General features: G+C 47.8%; 1 protein-coding gene across 1 annotated transcript in view; it reads left to right on the plus strand.

Annotated features, from left to right (window-relative positions):
* The first annotated feature begins 4,960 nt into the window (after positions 1-4,960).
* The window catches only part of CUX2 (cut like homeobox 2), a 278,643-nt gene continuing 265,149 nt past the window's right edge, over positions 4,961-18,454 (plus strand). The window contains exon 1 of the mRNA XM_055549878.1: positions 4,961-5,064. Coding sequence (XP_055405853.1) covers positions 5,002-5,064 — 63 coding nt within the window. The 5' untranslated portion in view covers positions 4,961-5,001. The remainder of the gene's footprint in view (positions 5,065-18,454) is intronic.

Here is an 18,454-nt window from a genome sequence, read left to right on the forward strand (position 1 = left end):
CACGAGCCAGCCACTGCCTCTCTCAGGGCCTCATTCTTTCCATCTGCAATGTGGGAATGCAGATCTCTGTCCTGTTCATTGTGAGGCCAATAATAATGAAAGCTGCTAAATGCAGCATGTTTATGTAGTTTTACATAGATTGACTCACTTAATCTTTATCACTTTGTACGATTATTAGCACTATTGTACACATGAGGAAAATGAGGCACAGAGAGGTAAACTAACTGGCTTAAGGTCACAGAGCTTGTAAGTGGCCTGCTGGAATTCACATCTAGACAGTCTGGCTCCAGAGTCACTCTCCTAACCCCAGTGTTATTTTAAATGATTTATTTATAAAGCATCCAACAGCCTGTGCTGTGTGTGCTTAGTCGCTCAGTCGTGTCTGATTCTTTGCAACCCCATGGACTGCAGCCTGTCAGGCTCCTCTGTCCATGGGGATTCTCCAGGCGAAAATACTGGAGTGGGTTGCCATGCCCTCCAGGGCATCATTCCAATCCAGGGATTGAACCCAGTTGCCCCGCATTGCAGGCAGATTCTTTACCCTCTGAGCCACCAGGGAAACCCAAGAACGCTGAAATGGATAGCCTATCCCTTCTCCAGGGGATCTTCCCATCCCAGGGATTGAACTGGGGTCTCTTCTTTGCAGGTGGATTCTTTACTAGCTGGGCTACCACGGAAGTCCATCCAACAGCCGTTAGTAGGTGCTTAATAGTGGTGATGGTTGACAGCACTGTGTCGAGTGTTATGCACCTAAGGGACTGCTGGCTTGGTTCTACAGCCAGTCACTTCAGCCTCTGGATCTGAGACCTACCCATGCGCCAGTTTCCAGGGACACACCCTTGCAGGTGTCAGCGGGACACCCCCATATCCCTTACTCCTCTCCCAGGGCTGTTGAAAACTTCCAGATGAATTTGGAGTCTCTACTTTAGTCTTTCTTCCTACCCGACAACTGTGGTGGGCAACGTGGAGCTACTGAAGGACATTTTCTTTTGTTTCAGCTTTGATGCTGGGGATTTCGCATATCATTATGTTCATGGCTAAGGACCTGCCATTATCTTCTTCCCTGGGATTCTTGCACAGTTTATGAATTTCCTAAAGGATCTGGCTCTCTTCTCTGCTTGTGCTTTCGGGATAGGCTGCTCAAAGCCACCCTCTGCTTCTTCTGGGATGGGGAAAGGATGTCTTCTTTGCCATTGTAATACTCATCCTGATGTGTGGGTCTTTTTTGAATCAGGAATAAACCAGCAACCTGCTTAAGTTGTTGTATATCTGTGTATTTGTGTGTTTGTGGCAGGGAGAGTGTGCTAAGAACACAAAAAAAGAGCTTTTCACAAAAATATTTAATATTTTATTACTTTAGTTCCCAAATCCAAGGCTGATTGTTTGCTGAAAAAGTCTGAGTTTGCTGGTCTTTCATTAAGGACCATCCATAATAATATCATTTCCTTGGCTAACTCCATTCAGGGGTAAACACTTAACTGCTTAATTCATTATTGCTGAGCCTGAGACGGTAACAGATGCCTTTGGAACATAAGCCCCCACATCTAATAAGGCACAGGCTCACGATGCGCTTGGAATATGGTGGGGAGAGACGGCTGAAATTTATTTTGTGAATAAAGCAATAAGCCACTAAGCAAAGCTAATATGTTTCAGCCCAGACAGAAAGACACGATCATTCAGTATTTATGTAGCAACCCTTTCCTCAGTGGGACTGCAAGTTTCTACCATTAAAATTGTCGGAATTCTTCAGAGACCCACTGCATTAAGTCATTTAAAAATATCACAGACTTAAAACAATCTGAATTATTGGATTTTCTCGCTGCTCCTCAGTAAGCATGTTTGCTGTGGCAATTTCCTGCTCGGTCAAAGGTGCAGCCTACGTCAGTCAGGAAAGTAGAAAAGTTCCATGCAGAATTTTTATTTGGAAGTCCAATAGTCCCTAACAGTTGAGACAAAGTCAGACATAAATTTAATTTATTGTTTTTTCTTTTAACTTTGTCTTTTGACATAATTTCAGATTCCCAGAAAGGTTGCAAAGAAAGTGCCAAGAATTTCTCTGTACACTTCCTCTGGAGTCCTCAAATGTTAACATTTTGCAACATTTGCTATATCATTCTTTCTATACAGATAGATTTTGATAAATAGATGCGTATTGTTTTTGTCTGTACTATTTGAGAGCTAGTTGCAGGCATGATGGCTTTCCCTTTACTCCTGAATAATATTCTCTCTGAAGGATATGTTATTATATAGCCATAGTGCAATGATTAAAATCAGGAAATTAACATTGATACAATACCATTATCTAATCTGTTGATTTATTCTAACTTCGCCATTGGCTCCAGTTAATGCACTTTCTAGTAAAAGAAAACCCAGGATCATATATTTTAATCGCTTGTCAAATCTTGTTTGCTTTCTTTAATCTAGAATAGTTCCCCAGTCTGTGTGTGTTTCATGTGACATTGACATTTTTAAAGAGACTAGCTGTTTATTTTCTAGAATTACCCCTCCATTTGGGTTTATCTGATATTTCTTCACAATTAGATTCAGATTATGCACAAATACCACAGAAGTGGTGGTGTATCCTTCTCCGTACATCATATCAGGAGGTATATGATGTCAGTTCCATGACTGCAAAGTCAGATATAAATTTACACTTGATCTTAGCCAAAAGGCCGAAAAGCGATCAGATGTAAATTTAAAAAATCTTTCATCAAAACCTTGATTTGTTAAAAATTGCTTTGAAAGGTTTCACACTCACTCCAGATTTTCAACTACAGGTCTTTAAAAAACAGACTCAAAGACAAGGAAGCTGCAAGCTTTACAGATGCTCAGGAGAAAATGTAGCCATTAAAAAAAATTGCCATGCGATAGTTATGAAATTTCCCTAAATTCATTTTGCAGAATGAGAGCTGTAATTTAAACGTGAAGTTATCGAGAGCTGAGATAAACCACACATCACGTGCAATTTAATCTGGCAAGGAAACAGGCCACTCGGAATTGCTAACTAGGCCTAATTCATTACATCTTGGTGAACGCTGCACTTCTGGTCTTATGAGTCTTTCAACTTGTGCATTAATATATTTACCCAGGCCTTATGGAAAATGTATGGGGATGGTAACAGAAATACTGTATCCTAGTTTAAATCACATTACATTTTTTAAACAGCTCGAGTGATTGCTTAGAAAGATCACACCTTCTTCTGAAGCATTTATGAAACAATTATTTACATTACATTAAAAACTTTAATTGCCTTGAAGCACGTGTTCCAAGACACAAATATTGGAAAATCATCAAAAATATCCATCACGATTCTTTCTTCTTTACAACTCTTCTAAACTTTATCTTTTTTATAACCCTCTGTATTGATCTATTGTCCCAGACCAAGAGTGATGTCAGAAGTCCAAGCTGGGTCATAAAAAGAGAATATAATTTCCATTTGCTGTCTATAAAAGCAAATCTTTTGCCCAGAGAAAAAGCGGGGGAATGTCTCCTTTTTGGGGTGGGGGTGGGGCAGAGGCTAGGGTAGGATTGGTAGGGGGAAATGTCAGAAAGGGTGACTGCTGGGTCAGGAGAAGTGTTAGTTATCAAGGGGGTTGGGAGGTCTGAAGTTCCTCCTGGGTGGTGGGCGTAGGACCTTGGGAGGAGACTGGGGACTTCTCCCTTGCAGAGGCAAGATGATGGAAAAAATGTAAAAGAAATCTAGCCACCCGTGCTGTCCAGCGTCTGAAAAATTGCAGAAGACCAGAATTTCCCTCCAGCTGGGTTAAAGACTCTCTCCCAAAAGACAATCATAATAAAGGAGGCCCATACTGGGAAGGAGCCTGGGGTCCCCAGCTAGGCTAAGGACCCCAGAATGATGATTGTAATGATCCAGAGCTAGGCTAGGCCCCCTCAACATATAACGATACAAGCGAACCCACTGTGGGAGGAGAAACCATTCCAGAGGTTTGGCTAAGAACCCTCTCCAGTAATGGGAACAGTAAAACGACCTCCCATTCTAAAGTTGTGAGGAGCCCATGTAACTGTACTAAAGGCTCCTGAAAATAGTAACAAGAATCTCTATTGCAGAGGATCCCCGGAAAGAACCCAGTGCTATGACCAAGACAAGACATCGCCTCTTAATAATATAACTCTACAATGGCGTGGACCCTGCGCACGGCAGTGGTGACATTTCCGACAACTCAGTGGCGCCCCCGGGCGGCTGCCACCCGCCCACTGGCCGGCTCCCAACAACCCGCCGGCAGGGTAGTCTACGCAGCTCTAGCTGGCGGCTGATACCCTCGGATGCGAAGCTTAGCTGGCTGGCGAAGGAGCGGCGGCAGCCCGAGGCACGTGTTGTGTGCTCCGATTGCAAAAGAAAAAAAAAAATGCATTGCAAACTATTAACTTTTTTTTTTTTTAAGTATGCATTGCTGGGGATGGGGGATAGACAGGTGCGAGGCGAGGGTAGGCGCCCCACGTACCCGCCGCCTCCTGCCCCCGCAAACTTCCCTTTGCATTGATCAGCACGTTACGTCAGTATTGATAAGTTTGCAAAAAGCCAAAGTCAAGTGCAATCGCGCGGCACACCGACCCCGGACTTGGGGGGGGATATGCAGCGAGCGCTCCGCGGGCCCGGGAGCCGGCTGCAGGCAGGGCAGCGGCGGCGCCAGCGCCTCTCGGAGACGCTGCCTCCCCCCCACTCCTCTCCTCCCACCCCATCCCCGGCCGCCTCCCCCGGGCGGGCGCCGAGCTCCCCGCCCCGCGCCCTCCTTCCGCGCCCTCCGGGGGTCGGGGGGGGGGGGCGCACGGCTCCCGGGCCCGGCGGCGGCGGCGCGGCGGCGCCGAGGGGCAGCGGGTGGCAGGAGGCCGGGGGGCGCCCGAGGGGCCCCGGGAGGTGGCGCACAGGGCCCGGACTGCCGGCGGCGGCCCCGGGGCTGGGGGGAGTCCAGCCCGGATATTGAGTGCAGCCATTGAGAAAAGCCAAACTCTTGTGTGTGTGCGTCTCGAATAGCCCCCAAGATGGCCGCCAATGTGGGATCGATGTTTCAATATTGGAAGCGATTTGATCTACGGCGACTCCAGGTTAGTGCGGGCAGCACCGGCCGCGCGGCCGTGGGGAGCCCTCGGGCGCGCCCTGGGCGCACTGGGGAGGTCCCCGGGAGGGCGGTCGGGAGCCCTGGGGAGGCGGGCGGCGGCTGCTGGGGCTCGCAGGGGCTCGACTGCCCGCTGCCTATCGATAGGTATTAGGAATTGATCTCGCCGCTGCTCTTTGTTCGGTTCAATCATCGATTAGCCGCTGCGACCATGGAGAAGCGCTAGTGAGCCCATGGCCCGGGGAGCGAGCCGGCGGGTGAGCGGCGGAGTGAGGCGCGAGGAAGGCAGGGTCTGCGGTCCCAGGCAGGGGGCTGCAGGCGGGACCTCGGGCAACCCCCCTTGCGCCGCACTTTGCGCGCCTCCCAACTTCGCGGCGCCCGGGGAGGCCGTGAAGCGCGCCGCGTGCCTGTCCGCGCCCGGCTGGGGCTCGGGCGAGGGAGGGAGGGAGCTAGCGGGCTGGGAGGAGGAGGAGGCGTGGGGGGGAGGCATCCGGGGTTGGCTAGGAGGCGGCTCCGCGCCCCGCCGCCCGCCAGCACCTCCGCCGCCGCCGCCCGCCTAGCTGCGCAGCCCGGACGCGCCGCCACCCGGGGGCCGCTGCTGCCGCCCCAGCCGCTGCAGCCACCGCCGCCGGACTGGCCGCCTGCACCGGCAGACCTCTCCTCGTGCCGGGTTCTCGGGGTTCGTTTTTGCCTCTTGCTTTATCCCCCTCGCCAACCTCTTTCCAAGTCTAGGTGGGGACGGGCGGTGGAGATGGGCCCGGGGCGCGCGCAAGTTTGCGCTCCTGCCTCAGGGGCCTTGGAGAGCCAGGAGCTGTGCAGAGCAGGTGACTTCGGGCTCTCGGGCCCACTGGAACTTTTAAATAGGAGATTCCCTCGCTGTTTTCTGCCTCCTGCTTTTCCTCTCCGCCACTCCTCTTTCCTCCTCTCTCTAGTCTCTTCTTTCTCTTTTCCCTCTCCCTCCCTGGGGCGACTCCCTTCCAAACTCCAGCACTTTATCCCCGTTCCACCTTTTTCTGGGAGTCTGTGTGTCTCCTCCAGATTTGGGGGTTATTCTTGCTGACCCAATAGGAGACTGGGCCGCGGGATGGAATCTCACAGAGAACTGCGCACAGAAGGCACAACGCTAGCCTCTGTCCTTTCCCAGGTGCCCCAGGATGCTCCTGACAAGCCCCCAAACCCAGGAGTCTCACCGAGGTGCGGTGGGAACAAGGGGCGGGGAAGTGGTGCTGGTTACCGGGCGATTAAAGCATCCTGCCTTGGCCTTGACATTCTTGGAAGAAGGGAGAGCATCAGTCTGGAGATAAAAAGGGACCCGCTTTTTTTTTTTTAAATCCGCCTGCAAATCTCGTTAAGTTTCTTCTGATAAGTGGTTCCAGTGCCCTCCTCCTCCTGGTGGCTTCCCAACCCCCCTCCTTTCTAACCCCTCGCTCCCCGCAGGCCCCCTCCTTCAAAGCCAGTGAGCTGGAGAGAAAATCGGGGCACTCAGGCATGCAGTTAATAACTGCAAGTGCCTTGCAATTCCAGGTCCTCACTCGAGTTGGGGCTACAGTTTGGTGGCCATCTGAGGCGGGCAGGGCTGTGAGCTGTGGTTGCTGTTTTAAATGATGCTAAAGTGGCCTTTCTGGAAGAGTGGGGGATGGGGGAGGGGGAGAGAGAGAGAGAATGGGAGAGAGAGAGTTGGGCAGCCACATTGGGCTTGGCACGAAGGCCAATGGTAATCGTATTCCCTGCTAATGTTTGTAAATGAGACCCGGGCACGGCTGGGGGACAGCGTCTTTATTTATGATTGATGTTCTGTAACATAAGGAATGACAAGAACGTGGCAGACAAGAGGAGAGGAACCAGAAGGGCTGGCGAAAGCCCTTTGCAGGGTCCTATTGTTATTCTGGGCTGGAGAAAATTTCCGCGGCGATATTTACAGCGCTGGTATTTGCTCCCGGTTGGCCGGAATGTCAGTTAACACAATTTTCATTAGATAACTCGTTTTCAATTCGGGGAGCTTGGGCTGCAACCGGGAGGTGGAGTGAGACCTGGGCTGGGTGCTGAGGGGTGGGTGCGGCTCCCAGGGGGCTGATTTCTGAGCTGGAGTGGAGGGGGTGTTGAACCTCAAGTCTCTCCTGTCTCAGGCTCAGGGGTCTTTTGTGGAGCTGTTGAGGTCACCCAGATCTTGATTTCAGTTGGACTCCCATTGATCTGGGAACCCTTTGTTAGGGTTTTAGAAGATGCTGAGGTGAAAAGGCAAATTTGAACTGGAAAGGATGAAGATGGGGGTGGTGGAAAGCCTTGTTCAGGTGATGGGAAAATAGAGCTAGGACCTCTCCCCGCACAGGCTGTATACTTAGGGTGCAGGAGGGAGGGATATGTTCATTAAAACAATGGCTGGTGTGTTTGGCACAAAAGGAGAGGGCTCTGGGGAAAGGGTTAACCTCATTTACATGGATATTAAGTGGGGGGGGGTGTCCCTTTGGGAGTTTGAAAAGCTGTACACTTTAAGAGAACAGACGTACATGTGGCAGCAGTGTACAAACATTGAGGCCCTCACATCTGCCGTGGTCTCTACCCTTGTCCTGAAGTGTTCAGATTTTCCCCTGCCCAACAGGCCTGTGCCCCCCACCCAGCCCCATATTCTCACTGATGGCATTTTTGTTGGAAACGGATTATGAGCCTAAGCACTTTCGCCTCGGATCATCTCTTGTGCATAACGCTAATGACTCCTGTGCCACACTTTTATTTTCATTTTTTCCCCTTCCCAATTTCCGTTTACAGGGGAGATAGCTAGAAAGGAAAACTTCAGCTGGCTCGTTCCAAGATCTGGGTAGGAAAGGTGGGCCCCCACTGCAGGCCCCGTGCAGGCCAAGAGCTTTGGGCTCACTTGTCCCGTGGCCCCGGATGTTTGTTGAGTGTGAGGAGGTGGGTATAGCTTCAATTCAGTGGTTTCATGCAGCCTGGTCGCTGAGTGTTGGAGTGGCCAAGGCAGCAAAGGCAGCCCATGTCCCCAAGCCAGACCATGCTACCAACGCCACTCCGATACTGGCAAGAAAGGTGACCTTGTACTGGCCCATGCACAGCCCTCTGGAAGTATATATTTTTCAAATATAGAAGCAGTCTGGTTATTATTCCTTCCAGTGCCATCTCTGGACACAGTGGGGCTGTTTTCCTAGGATGGAAGTCTGTCAGCAGTCTGAATGATGGTGAAGATGCTGTGACAGTGGGTACCCGGCTCCAGGATCCCTGAAACTGCTTCCCTCTTTCTTTGCTGCTGCTTTTTGTCTCGGCTGCTGGCAGTCCAGGAAACGAGAAGAAATAAAATTCTATCCCAAAGTTAATGCTAGGCATATTTCATTTGGTTATAAGATTGCTTTATGGTGAACATTACTAATGCAGTATTTTTTTATGGCTTTTCTGTGTATAGTCGTCGTAACCGTATTCATACCTTTATGATTTTCTTTTTCTGCTTTACTTTGCCACTTTTTTTAATGATGCTCTGGGTCCAGTCTCTCGTGATATCTTTTTTTTTTTTTCCTTCAAAGAGTGTTAATCAAGCTAACAAGAGTTGGTGCTCAGTCTGAATGCACATCTGTTTCTTGGGAAGAAAGAGGTTGGCTGGAAGGATCACACTGTACGAACTTGGGAGGAAAAGGCAAATTCTGCTTGGGGTGTGAGCCTTTAGGGAGGAAAACTGATGGGTCCTCAAATGAGATAAGCTGGACTTTTTGTAAGGAGTTTTGGAGAAACTTCTAGGAAGGCTCAATTTCTTGGCGTACGGGAGATGGGACTTGATGGAATGTTTTTCTCAGCTCAAAGTTTAGAAAAGAGCGTGGATGTGATTAAAATATTATAACCTTATGATATTCTGAAGTGCATAAATTTTACATATCAGCCACAGAGAGTTTAGACATCCATTAGAGCCTCTGACAGCTTGACTTATCTAAATGTGCTATCATTTAACAATGTGTCAAAATTCCTCTTTCTTTAGATGACAGCAGTAAATAAGCTATCAGCCCTGTTGGCGGAATCCTAACTTTGGAAACTTCGCTGTAATAGAATTGCTGCCGGGGTGGGGAGCATATGAGCAGACCAGGCTTGGTGTGGCCCAGGCCCAGGCCCGTGAGATGGACTGGCATTAGGCGAAGGCTGTGGGAGCTTGGAGCGGGAGGAGAGGGAGCAGCAGGAGACAGAGGGATGAGGGGAGATTTCTAGCGGCAGCTCTGTGAATACGACCAAACCATTGGCCAGCCCCCTGGACCCTTCCAGATCCAACCAGTGGGTGACCCCATTCCATCTGCCTCTCCAATTCATTGCAAGCCACACCCTGTGAGCCTGTTTTGCAGAAGGAGCTAGAAACAGGTGTTGAGAATTTATATAAAGAACCCAGCAGTCTTTTCTGGGCATCCCAAAATTCTGAATTTCTCAACTCAACAGAAATTGCTTCCCAAAGATGGGCCTCTCTTTGAATGCTGGAAGAAAAATGAGCAACGTCTCATCCTTGACCGCTTTTGCTGTTGGAGGTCTCGAAGTTTCTTTTATTAATACCTGAATTCACTGTAGAAAATTGAGAAACCACGGACAAGCCTAAAGAAGCAAATAAGCGTCTCGGTGGGTTATTTCAGATGAGCACGGTGCTATTTTGACCAGAGGGAACAGCTTTTCTGATGATGGTGGTGCTTTTTTTTTTCTTTCCTTTTTCTTTCTTTCTTTCTTCTTTTTTTAAACTCTTCTGTTAAAGGGAGGATTCTGTCTTCGAACTTGACATTCTGTTGTGGTAACCTTTCTTCCGTCAGATAGAATTTCAAATGTGAGCACCTCAGCAGGTGCTAAATTTGATCCTGGATGATGGTCGAGGTGGCTGTCCCAGAACTATGGTTTTCTCTGTTGCTTTCTGAAAGGGCTGAATTTCTGGGGGCTTCCAGTTATCTAACTCAGACTGAGCCTGGCAGAGGTTGAGTGTGGGAAGGGGACTGAGGTAGTTGGCTGCCTTTGTTTCTGGCTTAGGAAATCAGGGTTCAGTCTTCTATTTGATTTTTCTGTCTGGGGGATGCTCTTTCTTAATGACAGTGGCTTATATCAAAGGTGTCAGGGAAGGTGGAAGTAGTAGGCAGAGGGGAAGGGCCCCAAGAGCAGCTAAGAAGTACAGTCTCTAGCACTCCTGGGTGAATCCCCTAACATTCCAAGTCTCCCATTTCTTAATCCTTCACATAGACTGGTTATGCTCATCTGGTTCGCTGTACTTGGTTGCTGTAAAGGGAAGGATGCTGACATACTTTGTGTGCCAGTTAAATGTATTGCCTTTTCATGGCCTCAGGGCCCATCTTGGCAGTGATGAGGAGCCATTGGTCTCTTGAGCAGAATTTTGAGACAAAATCATGCCTGGAATGGAGTTCTCGGTTTCTAAGCCTAGAGGATCTCTTCAGAAAATGGTTTGTGATGTTTTGTAGGATATGAACAATCAGTTCCTATCATACTTAATTTAAAAATCCAGAGTCCTTTCCCCTGATTGTAAGACTCCAGGTAGTCGAGCCCCCCCCCCCCCCCCCCACCATTATCCTTCTGACTTCGTCTCCAGCGTCTCTCCCCTCCTTGCTCTGTTCTAGTCACAGTGGTCTTTTGGTCCCTCAGACTCGTCAAGCACATTCTTACCTCAGGGACTTTGCACTTGCAGTTCCCTCTGCCTGGGACTCTTTCTCCTGATCTTCCCATGGCTGGCTCCTTTGTGGTCTCACCCCAAACAGCTGAAGAAGCTTCCACTACCCTTTAATGTGCACATGTGCTTCCTCTTCTTTAAGGATGGTGTTTCCCTGAAGGTTTCAACCTCATGACCTTCCCTAGGCTCTTTAGAAACCATCTAGGTCAGCCATCAGGGTTGGCAAACTTTTTCTGTGAAGAGGCAGATAATAATATGCTTTAGGCTTTGTGAACCACGTGGTCTATGTTGCAAGCACTCAGTTCTGCCACCGTGGCATGCAAATAGCCACAGACAAGAAAAAGAATGTGAATGGTTGTGTTCCAGTAAAACTTTACAAAAACAGGTGAAGAGCTGGATTTGGCCTGAAGGCCATAGTTTGCTGAGTCTGGTCTACAGGTCTATAATGATGGCGGTAGCATGGCTGAAGTGTTTCACTTTCCAGTTAAGAGTGTTAAGGTAGATCACATGTAGTTCCAGAAACTTGTTTTCTACCCTTTCCCTCAAGAGGGAAGTAGGAGGAGCCAAGATGGTGAGGTGCCCCTGTCTAGCTTCCAGGCCTGGCTCCATCACCTATTGGCTATGTGATTTTTGGATGGGTCGCTTAACCTCTCTAAGCCTTATTTCCTTGTCTCTAAATGGAACTAATAGGAATCTCCACCTTTTAGATTGTTCTTAAAGATTAAAGCACTTTAAGTGTGAAAGTGCTTAGCACAGTTTGGGACACAGTTAGTGTCCCATAAGTGTTTTACTTCTTATTGTTGTTGGTATTTTTAGAGAGTAAGAGAGGAGTGAGAAAACCAGAGGAGCAGTGGGTCCTGGAATTTGCTGGCCTTGCAAGCTTGTTTTAGAGATTACTGGGCACTTTTTCTCTTCTCTTTTCCTCCATTGGGGGCTTACTATATTAATATATTACTAATATTATATGTGATGTCTTATATCTTGGGAGCTCAGACTACAGAGGTTGCAGGCTGGGAGCTATGTCTGGACCACGGATGTATCTGTCCAGATAAGTGCAATATTTAAAACCACTTTTTTAAATATAAGCTTCTCAGCATTTAAAACACAGAAGATGTTACCTAAGAAATTCAGATATCCAGTATCCTGTACAAATCCGACACTCTGGCCGCGCTCGGCAGGGAATGGAGACCTAGCAAGGGCACAACAGAGGGAACAGTGGTGCAGAGACCCTGGGCTGAGGGTCTGCAGTGGCTCAGACAGCTCCAGGGGCCATGAGGCGGGTACCTGTCAAGGCCACTGGCTGCCATTCTCCAAGTGCCAAATGTCAGACGAGGCTGCATTTTCAGAAGAACCGAAAGGCCCTGACCAGCTTCATGAAGATACATGATTGGCCTGCCGTCTCTGCTTTTCCTCAGTAGCTCAGTCACCCTCAGAGTGGGCCGGTGGCTGCCCCCTCCTTCCTCGTCCTTTCCCTATGCATCCCCTCTGCCATCCTTCAGCCGAATGAAACAGCAGTTCCAAGATATGCATTTGCCATTAAAAAGAAAGAAAGAGAAAAAAATCAATCCTCCAACCTCTTTGGCCTGAGCTGGTTGTCTGCCCCAGAAGCCTGGAGCCGAGCAGTGCTTAAGACTCTCTGAGCCGCCGTCGCTCAAACTCGACGGGGTAAGTGGCTCCCCGGGAACCATTATGGTCGATTGACTTGTCCAGCCAGCTGTTTGGAGTGTGGGTGCTGCAGACAGAGAGACCACAGGGGTCACCAGCACAGCCAGGTCGAGTGCAGATTTGCTCAAGTGAGGCAGTCACTCAGAGGCACTCAGGGGCTGGGGGCACCTATTTGAGGTGTTGGTCCATTATGGATGTCCATGGGCTCCAGGGATCTGAGGTGTCTAGTGTGGGTGGCAAAATCAAGCCCTGCAGTCTCCCACTCCCAAAGATATTTAGTGAGGACTTGGGGGCTGCCTGGCTGTATCCCAGCTCTGCCACTTACCAGCTATGTGACCTTGGGCAAATCACTTAACCTTTTTGAGCCTCGGTTTTCTCTCTCGTGTAAAATAGGGATGATAGTAGTATCTGCCTCCTTAAGGATTGTGGATTAAGTGAGTTAGTGCATGTAAACTGTGAAATCTGTGCCTAGCACATAGATGTGCTATATAATGTTAATAATAATAACTGCTGTTGTCCTATACTTTGAAAATGTATTGGTTTAGCCAAAAAAATTCATTCAGGGTTTTCCATAAGATGGTACAGAAAAACATGAACAAACTTTTTGGCCAACCCAATATATTCACCACTCACAGTATAACTAAAAATTGTGTAAATTATAATAAGTAAATATCATAAATACTATCAGTTCAGTTCAGTCGCTCAGTTGTGTCCGATTCTTTGTGACCCCATGAATCGCAGCACACCAGGCCTCCCTGTCCATCACCAACTCCTGGAGTTCACTGAGACTCACATCCATCGAGTCAGTGATGCCATCCAGCCATCTCATCCTCTGTCGTCCCCTTCTCCTCTTGCCCCCAATCCCTCCCAGCATCAGAGTCTTTTCCAATGAGTCAACTCTTCGCATGAGGTGGCCAAAGGACTGGAGTTTCAGCTTTAGCATCATTCCTTCCAAAGAAATCCCAGGGCTGATCTCCTTCAGAATGGACTGGTTGGATCTCCTTGCAGTCCAAGGGACTCTCAAGAGTCTTCTCCGACACCACATTAAATAATAATAACATGCTGGCAATATCATGGTGAACAGGAAGACAAAGTGCCAGTCCTCACTTAGCCCACAGACAGTGGGGGGGGTGGATGCATATATTACTGGACAACCAGGTGTGTAGTCACACACGGACATTTGATTCTGAGATAGCTTGTGGCAAAAAAACTGCCTGAGTCTGAGCATCAAGGGAGCCTTCCTGGAAGAAGTGACCCTTTAGCCAAGGTGTCAAGGACAAGGTCAGGGAAAAGCATGCCTGGGAATAGCGTGTGCTAATACCTTGAGGTGGGTGGAAAAACAGTGCGTGCAAGAAACTGGAGGAAGGCAGTGAAGCTGGTCACAGATTCTGAGCGGCTATTGTGGTGGTGATCTAGTCGCTAAGTTGTGTCTGACTCTTGCAACCCCATGGACTGCAGCCTACCAGGCTCCTCTGTCCATGGGATTTCCCAGGCAAGAATACTGGAGTGGGTTGCCATTTCCTTTTCCAGAGGATCTTCCTGACCCAGGGATCGAACCCAGGTCTCCTGCACTGCGGGAAATTTCTTTACCAACTGAGCCAGGAAGCCTTGTTGGACCCACCTTTGTCCTCACTCTTGGCATCTGTCAGTTGGGAGGAAGGATGAAGTATAAAATAAGATTATGTAGCACATGTGTGGCCTGGAGTGAATCTATCTCAATGAGTACTTTGTAAAATACTCAAACACCATATCAGCCTTTGTTATTCAGTCGCTAAGTCCTATCTGTCTCATTGTGACCCCATGGACTACAGCACGCCAGTCTCCTCTGTCCTCCACTATCTCCCAGAGTTTGCTCAATTCCTGTCTGTTGAGTTGGCGATGCTATCTAACCATCTCATCCTCTGCCAGCCCCTTCTCCCTTTGCCTTTAGCATTTCCTAGCATCATAGTCTTTTCCAATGTATTGGCTCTTTTTATCAAGTGGCCTAAGTATTGGAGCTTCAGCTTCAGCAACAGTCCTTCCAGTGAATATTCGGGGTTGATTTCCTTTCGGATTGACTGGTTTGATCTCCTTGCAGTCCAGGGGACTCTCAAGAGTCTTGTCCAGCACCACAACTTGAAAGCATCAATTCTTCCATGCTCAGCCTTCTTTATGATTCAACTCTCACATTGTACATGACTACTGGAAAAACCATGGCTTTGACTATACAGACCTTTGTTGGCAAAGTGATATCTCTGCTTAATATACTGTCTAGGTTTCTCATAGCTTTCCTTCCAAGCCTTAAGTATTGCTTTAATTTTTTTAACAAGGTATTCAGCCCAATTCTTGCTCTGTTGCAAAATATGCCCAGTTCCCCAACTTCTGTTTATCTTGGAATCATGGCACTGGGCCATCAGGATGCAAATCCCAGTTCTGCTTCTTCCTAGCTGTGTCCCTTGGGTAAGTTAGTTCCTCTTTCTAAGACTTGGTTTTCTCAGCTGTCAGGTGGATATAATAATGGTACCTCCCAGTGGTGGCCCTGAGAAAGCACCTTGCAGATCTTTGTCTATAGGGAGTGTGATGGGCAGGTGGCACCAGATCCTGCCCTTGAAGATCACCCGCAACTGCCACAGCCAGGGACTGAGTGTAACAGGGACTAAGAGCAGACTGGTTCCTGGGACACATGGGATTCATTTGTAGGCTCTGGACTCCTCTGCAGTCTAGGGTGCTTCCACTAACCAGCCAACCTTACCAACTTTTCTTCCTTCTTCTCTCACTCACGCCCTCCCTCCCTCCCTCCCTCCCTCTCTCTATTCTGGCTCCCTCCTGCAGGGTGTGGGTATTGATCCTGATAAACCTCTTTGTCTTGTAATCCTGCCTTTGTATCTTCTTCTCAGAGGACCATGCTTTCCTACAGGAAAGATGAAATGAGATTTGGACATCTACCCAAGGCACCTAGTGCATAGAGAGTGCCCAGTTGAGGTATCTTTTATGTCTTGTTGGGAGCCTGGGTGGTATCACTCTCAGCGTTGCCTCTTTCTGGTTGCCTGTTCTTACCTGGGCCCACTGTGTGATTAGGTCCTCCATTCCCTTTTGTATCCCTTCATTATGTTTTGCTGTCATTTCCTGACACGCCTCCCCTTTTTATTCAAGCAGTCTGGCCTCCTCACTGTTCCTTGAACACACCAAACATATTCCAGCCTCGGGGCCTTTGTACTTGCTGTTCTCATTGCATTTCCCAGACATCTCCATAGTGTGTCTCAGTCCATTCAGTCCTCTATTTAAATATTACGTCTTCAGAGAGGTCCTCCCTAAGCTTCCAAAATGCCTCCCCGCCCCCTGCCCTGTTTACTGCTATCTGCTTTACCTGATGTGATAATATGTATGTATTTGTTCATTTGTTTACCATCTGTATTCCTTCCTGGGCTTCCCTGATAGCTCAGATGGTAAAGAATCTGCCTGCAATTTAGGAGACCAGGGTTCAGTCCCTGGGTCGGGAAGATCCCTTGGAGAAGAGAATGACAACCGATTCTAGTATTCTTGCCTGGAGAATTCCATGGACAGAGGAGCCTGGTGGGCTACAGTTTATGAGGTCGCAAAGAATTGGACATGACTGAGCGACTAACACACACATATTCCTCCCTGAGGAGGGCAAGGACGTAGTAAGTTCTTAATAAATATTTGGATAATGGAGTGGATGAATAGCACAGGAAGGGTGAGGTGGGAGCAACTGCCTTGACTCTACCTTGGGAGGCAGTCCTGGGAGACCCAGCTCCTCCCAGACCCCCAGCTTCTTCACCCATCACTGACTCTTGAAATTCTCTCACTCTATGATTGGGAATTGGGCACAGGCCTCAGACTCGCAGTGAACAAGGGTTTATCTTTAGCTCTGTGAGTCTTGCTTTAGAAACTGGTGACCCCAATTCCGGCCTGGGAAGTAGCTCCCATCCTAATTAATAAATCCATTAATTAATTACTGGGGCAGGCTGTGGACCGTTAGCAGTGATTTGGTGGCCTCAGTCACAGACAACTCAAAGCAGGTTCCTGCAGTCTGTGAGATGGCTGTTGTGGGGGGCACAAGATAGCCAGTTAACATGTTTTAGGATCCAGGTGACATCCTTCTCCCAAAGCCTGGTTCATGGGTCCATATGATCAGCCCAGCAGGCATCAAAGAGGGATCAAGGTCTCTGGACAGCGTCACTAGAGTTGGGGGGATTTCCTGCTCAGCTTCCCCTGGGACTTCTAGTTTATAATCAGGCGGGAAGTCAGGATTGGAGTCTCCCCTTCCCTTTTATGGCTAAGATAGCCTCAGTTTTTCTGTCTAAAATAGAGCTTCCTGCAGTTGTTGAGACAGATTATTCATTCATTCACTTAATGAACATTGTTCAGCACCTGCTATGTGTCACGTGCAGTGTAAAGTGCTGGGAGTGCAGCAGTAAACAAAACAGACCAAGTTCTTGCCCTCATAAAGCTTCTCTTTTATAATCACTTGGAGATAGAAGTACTTTTCTCCAAGTCTGTGAGAGGTAAAAAATGACAAACCAATACAGACATAGCCTAGGACTGGGCATGCTGTAAGCCTTCCCAAAATGGTGACTGTTGTTAATCATGATCTTTATTAACAGCAGTAATAATAACTATGATGATGATGATTCTGTGAGGTAATTCCCATTGAATTTCAGTTACCCTGGGAGCAGTACCTGAAATGATTTGAGCATGGGTTTTGGACCCCGGCCTTGCTGTTTCCTAACTGGGATGCCTTGGGTGATTCACTGGATTTCTCAAAGTGTTAGTTTCCTTATCTGTAAAATGTGAATTAAATACAGCCTTTACCTCATAGAGACCTTATGGGGGTGTTGATGCAGTGACTGGTAACTGACTGTGGCTCAGATCATGAACTCCTTTTTGCCAAATTCAGACTTAAATTGAAAGAAGGGAAAACCACTAGACCATTCAGGTATGACCTAAATCAAATCCCTTATGATTATATAGTGGAAGTGAGAAATAGATTCAAGGGATTAGATCTGATAGACAGAGTGCCTGAAGAACTGTGGGCAGAGGCTCGTGACATTGAACAGGAGGCAGAGATCAAGACCATCCCTAAGAAGAAGAAATGCAAAGTCAAAATGGTTGTCTGAGGTGGCCTTACAAATAGCTTTGAAAACAAGAGAAGTGAAAGGCAAAGGAGAAAAGGAAAGATATACCCATTTGAATGCAGAGTTCCAAAGAATAGCAAGGAGGGATAAGAAAGCCTTCTTCCATAATCAGTGCAAAGAACTAGAGGAAAACAATAGAATGGGAAAGACTAGAGATCTCTTCAAGAAAATAGAGATACCTAGGGAACATTTCATGCAAAAATGGGCTCAATAAAGGACAGAAATGGTAGGGACCTAACAGAAGCAGAAGATATTAAGAAGAGGTGGCAAGAATACACAGAAAAACTATACAAAAAAGATCTTCATGACCCAGATAATCACGATGGTGTGATCACTGATCTAGAGCCAGACATCCTGGAGTGCGAAGTCAAGTGAGCCTTAGGAAGCATCAGTATGAACAAAGCTAGTGGAGATGATGGAATTCCAGTTGAGCTATTTCAAATCCTGGAAGATGATGCTGTGAAAGTGCTGCACTCAATATGCCAGCAAATTTGGAAAACTCAGCAGTGGCCACAGGACTGGAAAAGGTCAGTTTTCATTCCAATCCCAAAGAAAGGCAATACCAAAGAATGCTCAAACTATGGCACTCATCTCACATGCTAGCAAAGTAATGCTCAAAATTCTCCAAGCCAGGCTTCAACAGTACGTGAACTGTGAACTTCCAGATGTTCAAGCTGGATTTAGAAAAGGCAGAGGAACCAGAGATCAAATAGCCAACATCCGTTGGATCATTGAAAAAGCAAGCGAGTTCCAGAAAAATATCTATTTCTGCCTTATTGACTATGCCAAAGCCTTTGACTGTGTGGATCACAACAAACTGCGGGAAATTCTTCCAGAGATGGGAATACCAGACCACCTGACCTGCCTCTTGAGAAACCTGTATGCAGGTCAGGAAGCAACAGTTAGAACTGGACATGGAACAACAGACTGGTTCCAAA

The sequence above is a fragment of the Bubalus kerabau genome, chromosome 16, assembly GCF_029407905.1.
Source record: "Bubalus kerabau isolate K-KA32 ecotype Philippines breed swamp buffalo chromosome 16, PCC_UOA_SB_1v2, whole genome shotgun sequence".
Classification (NCBI taxonomy): Eukaryota; Metazoa; Chordata; class Mammalia; order Artiodactyla; family Bovidae; genus Bubalus; species Bubalus kerabau.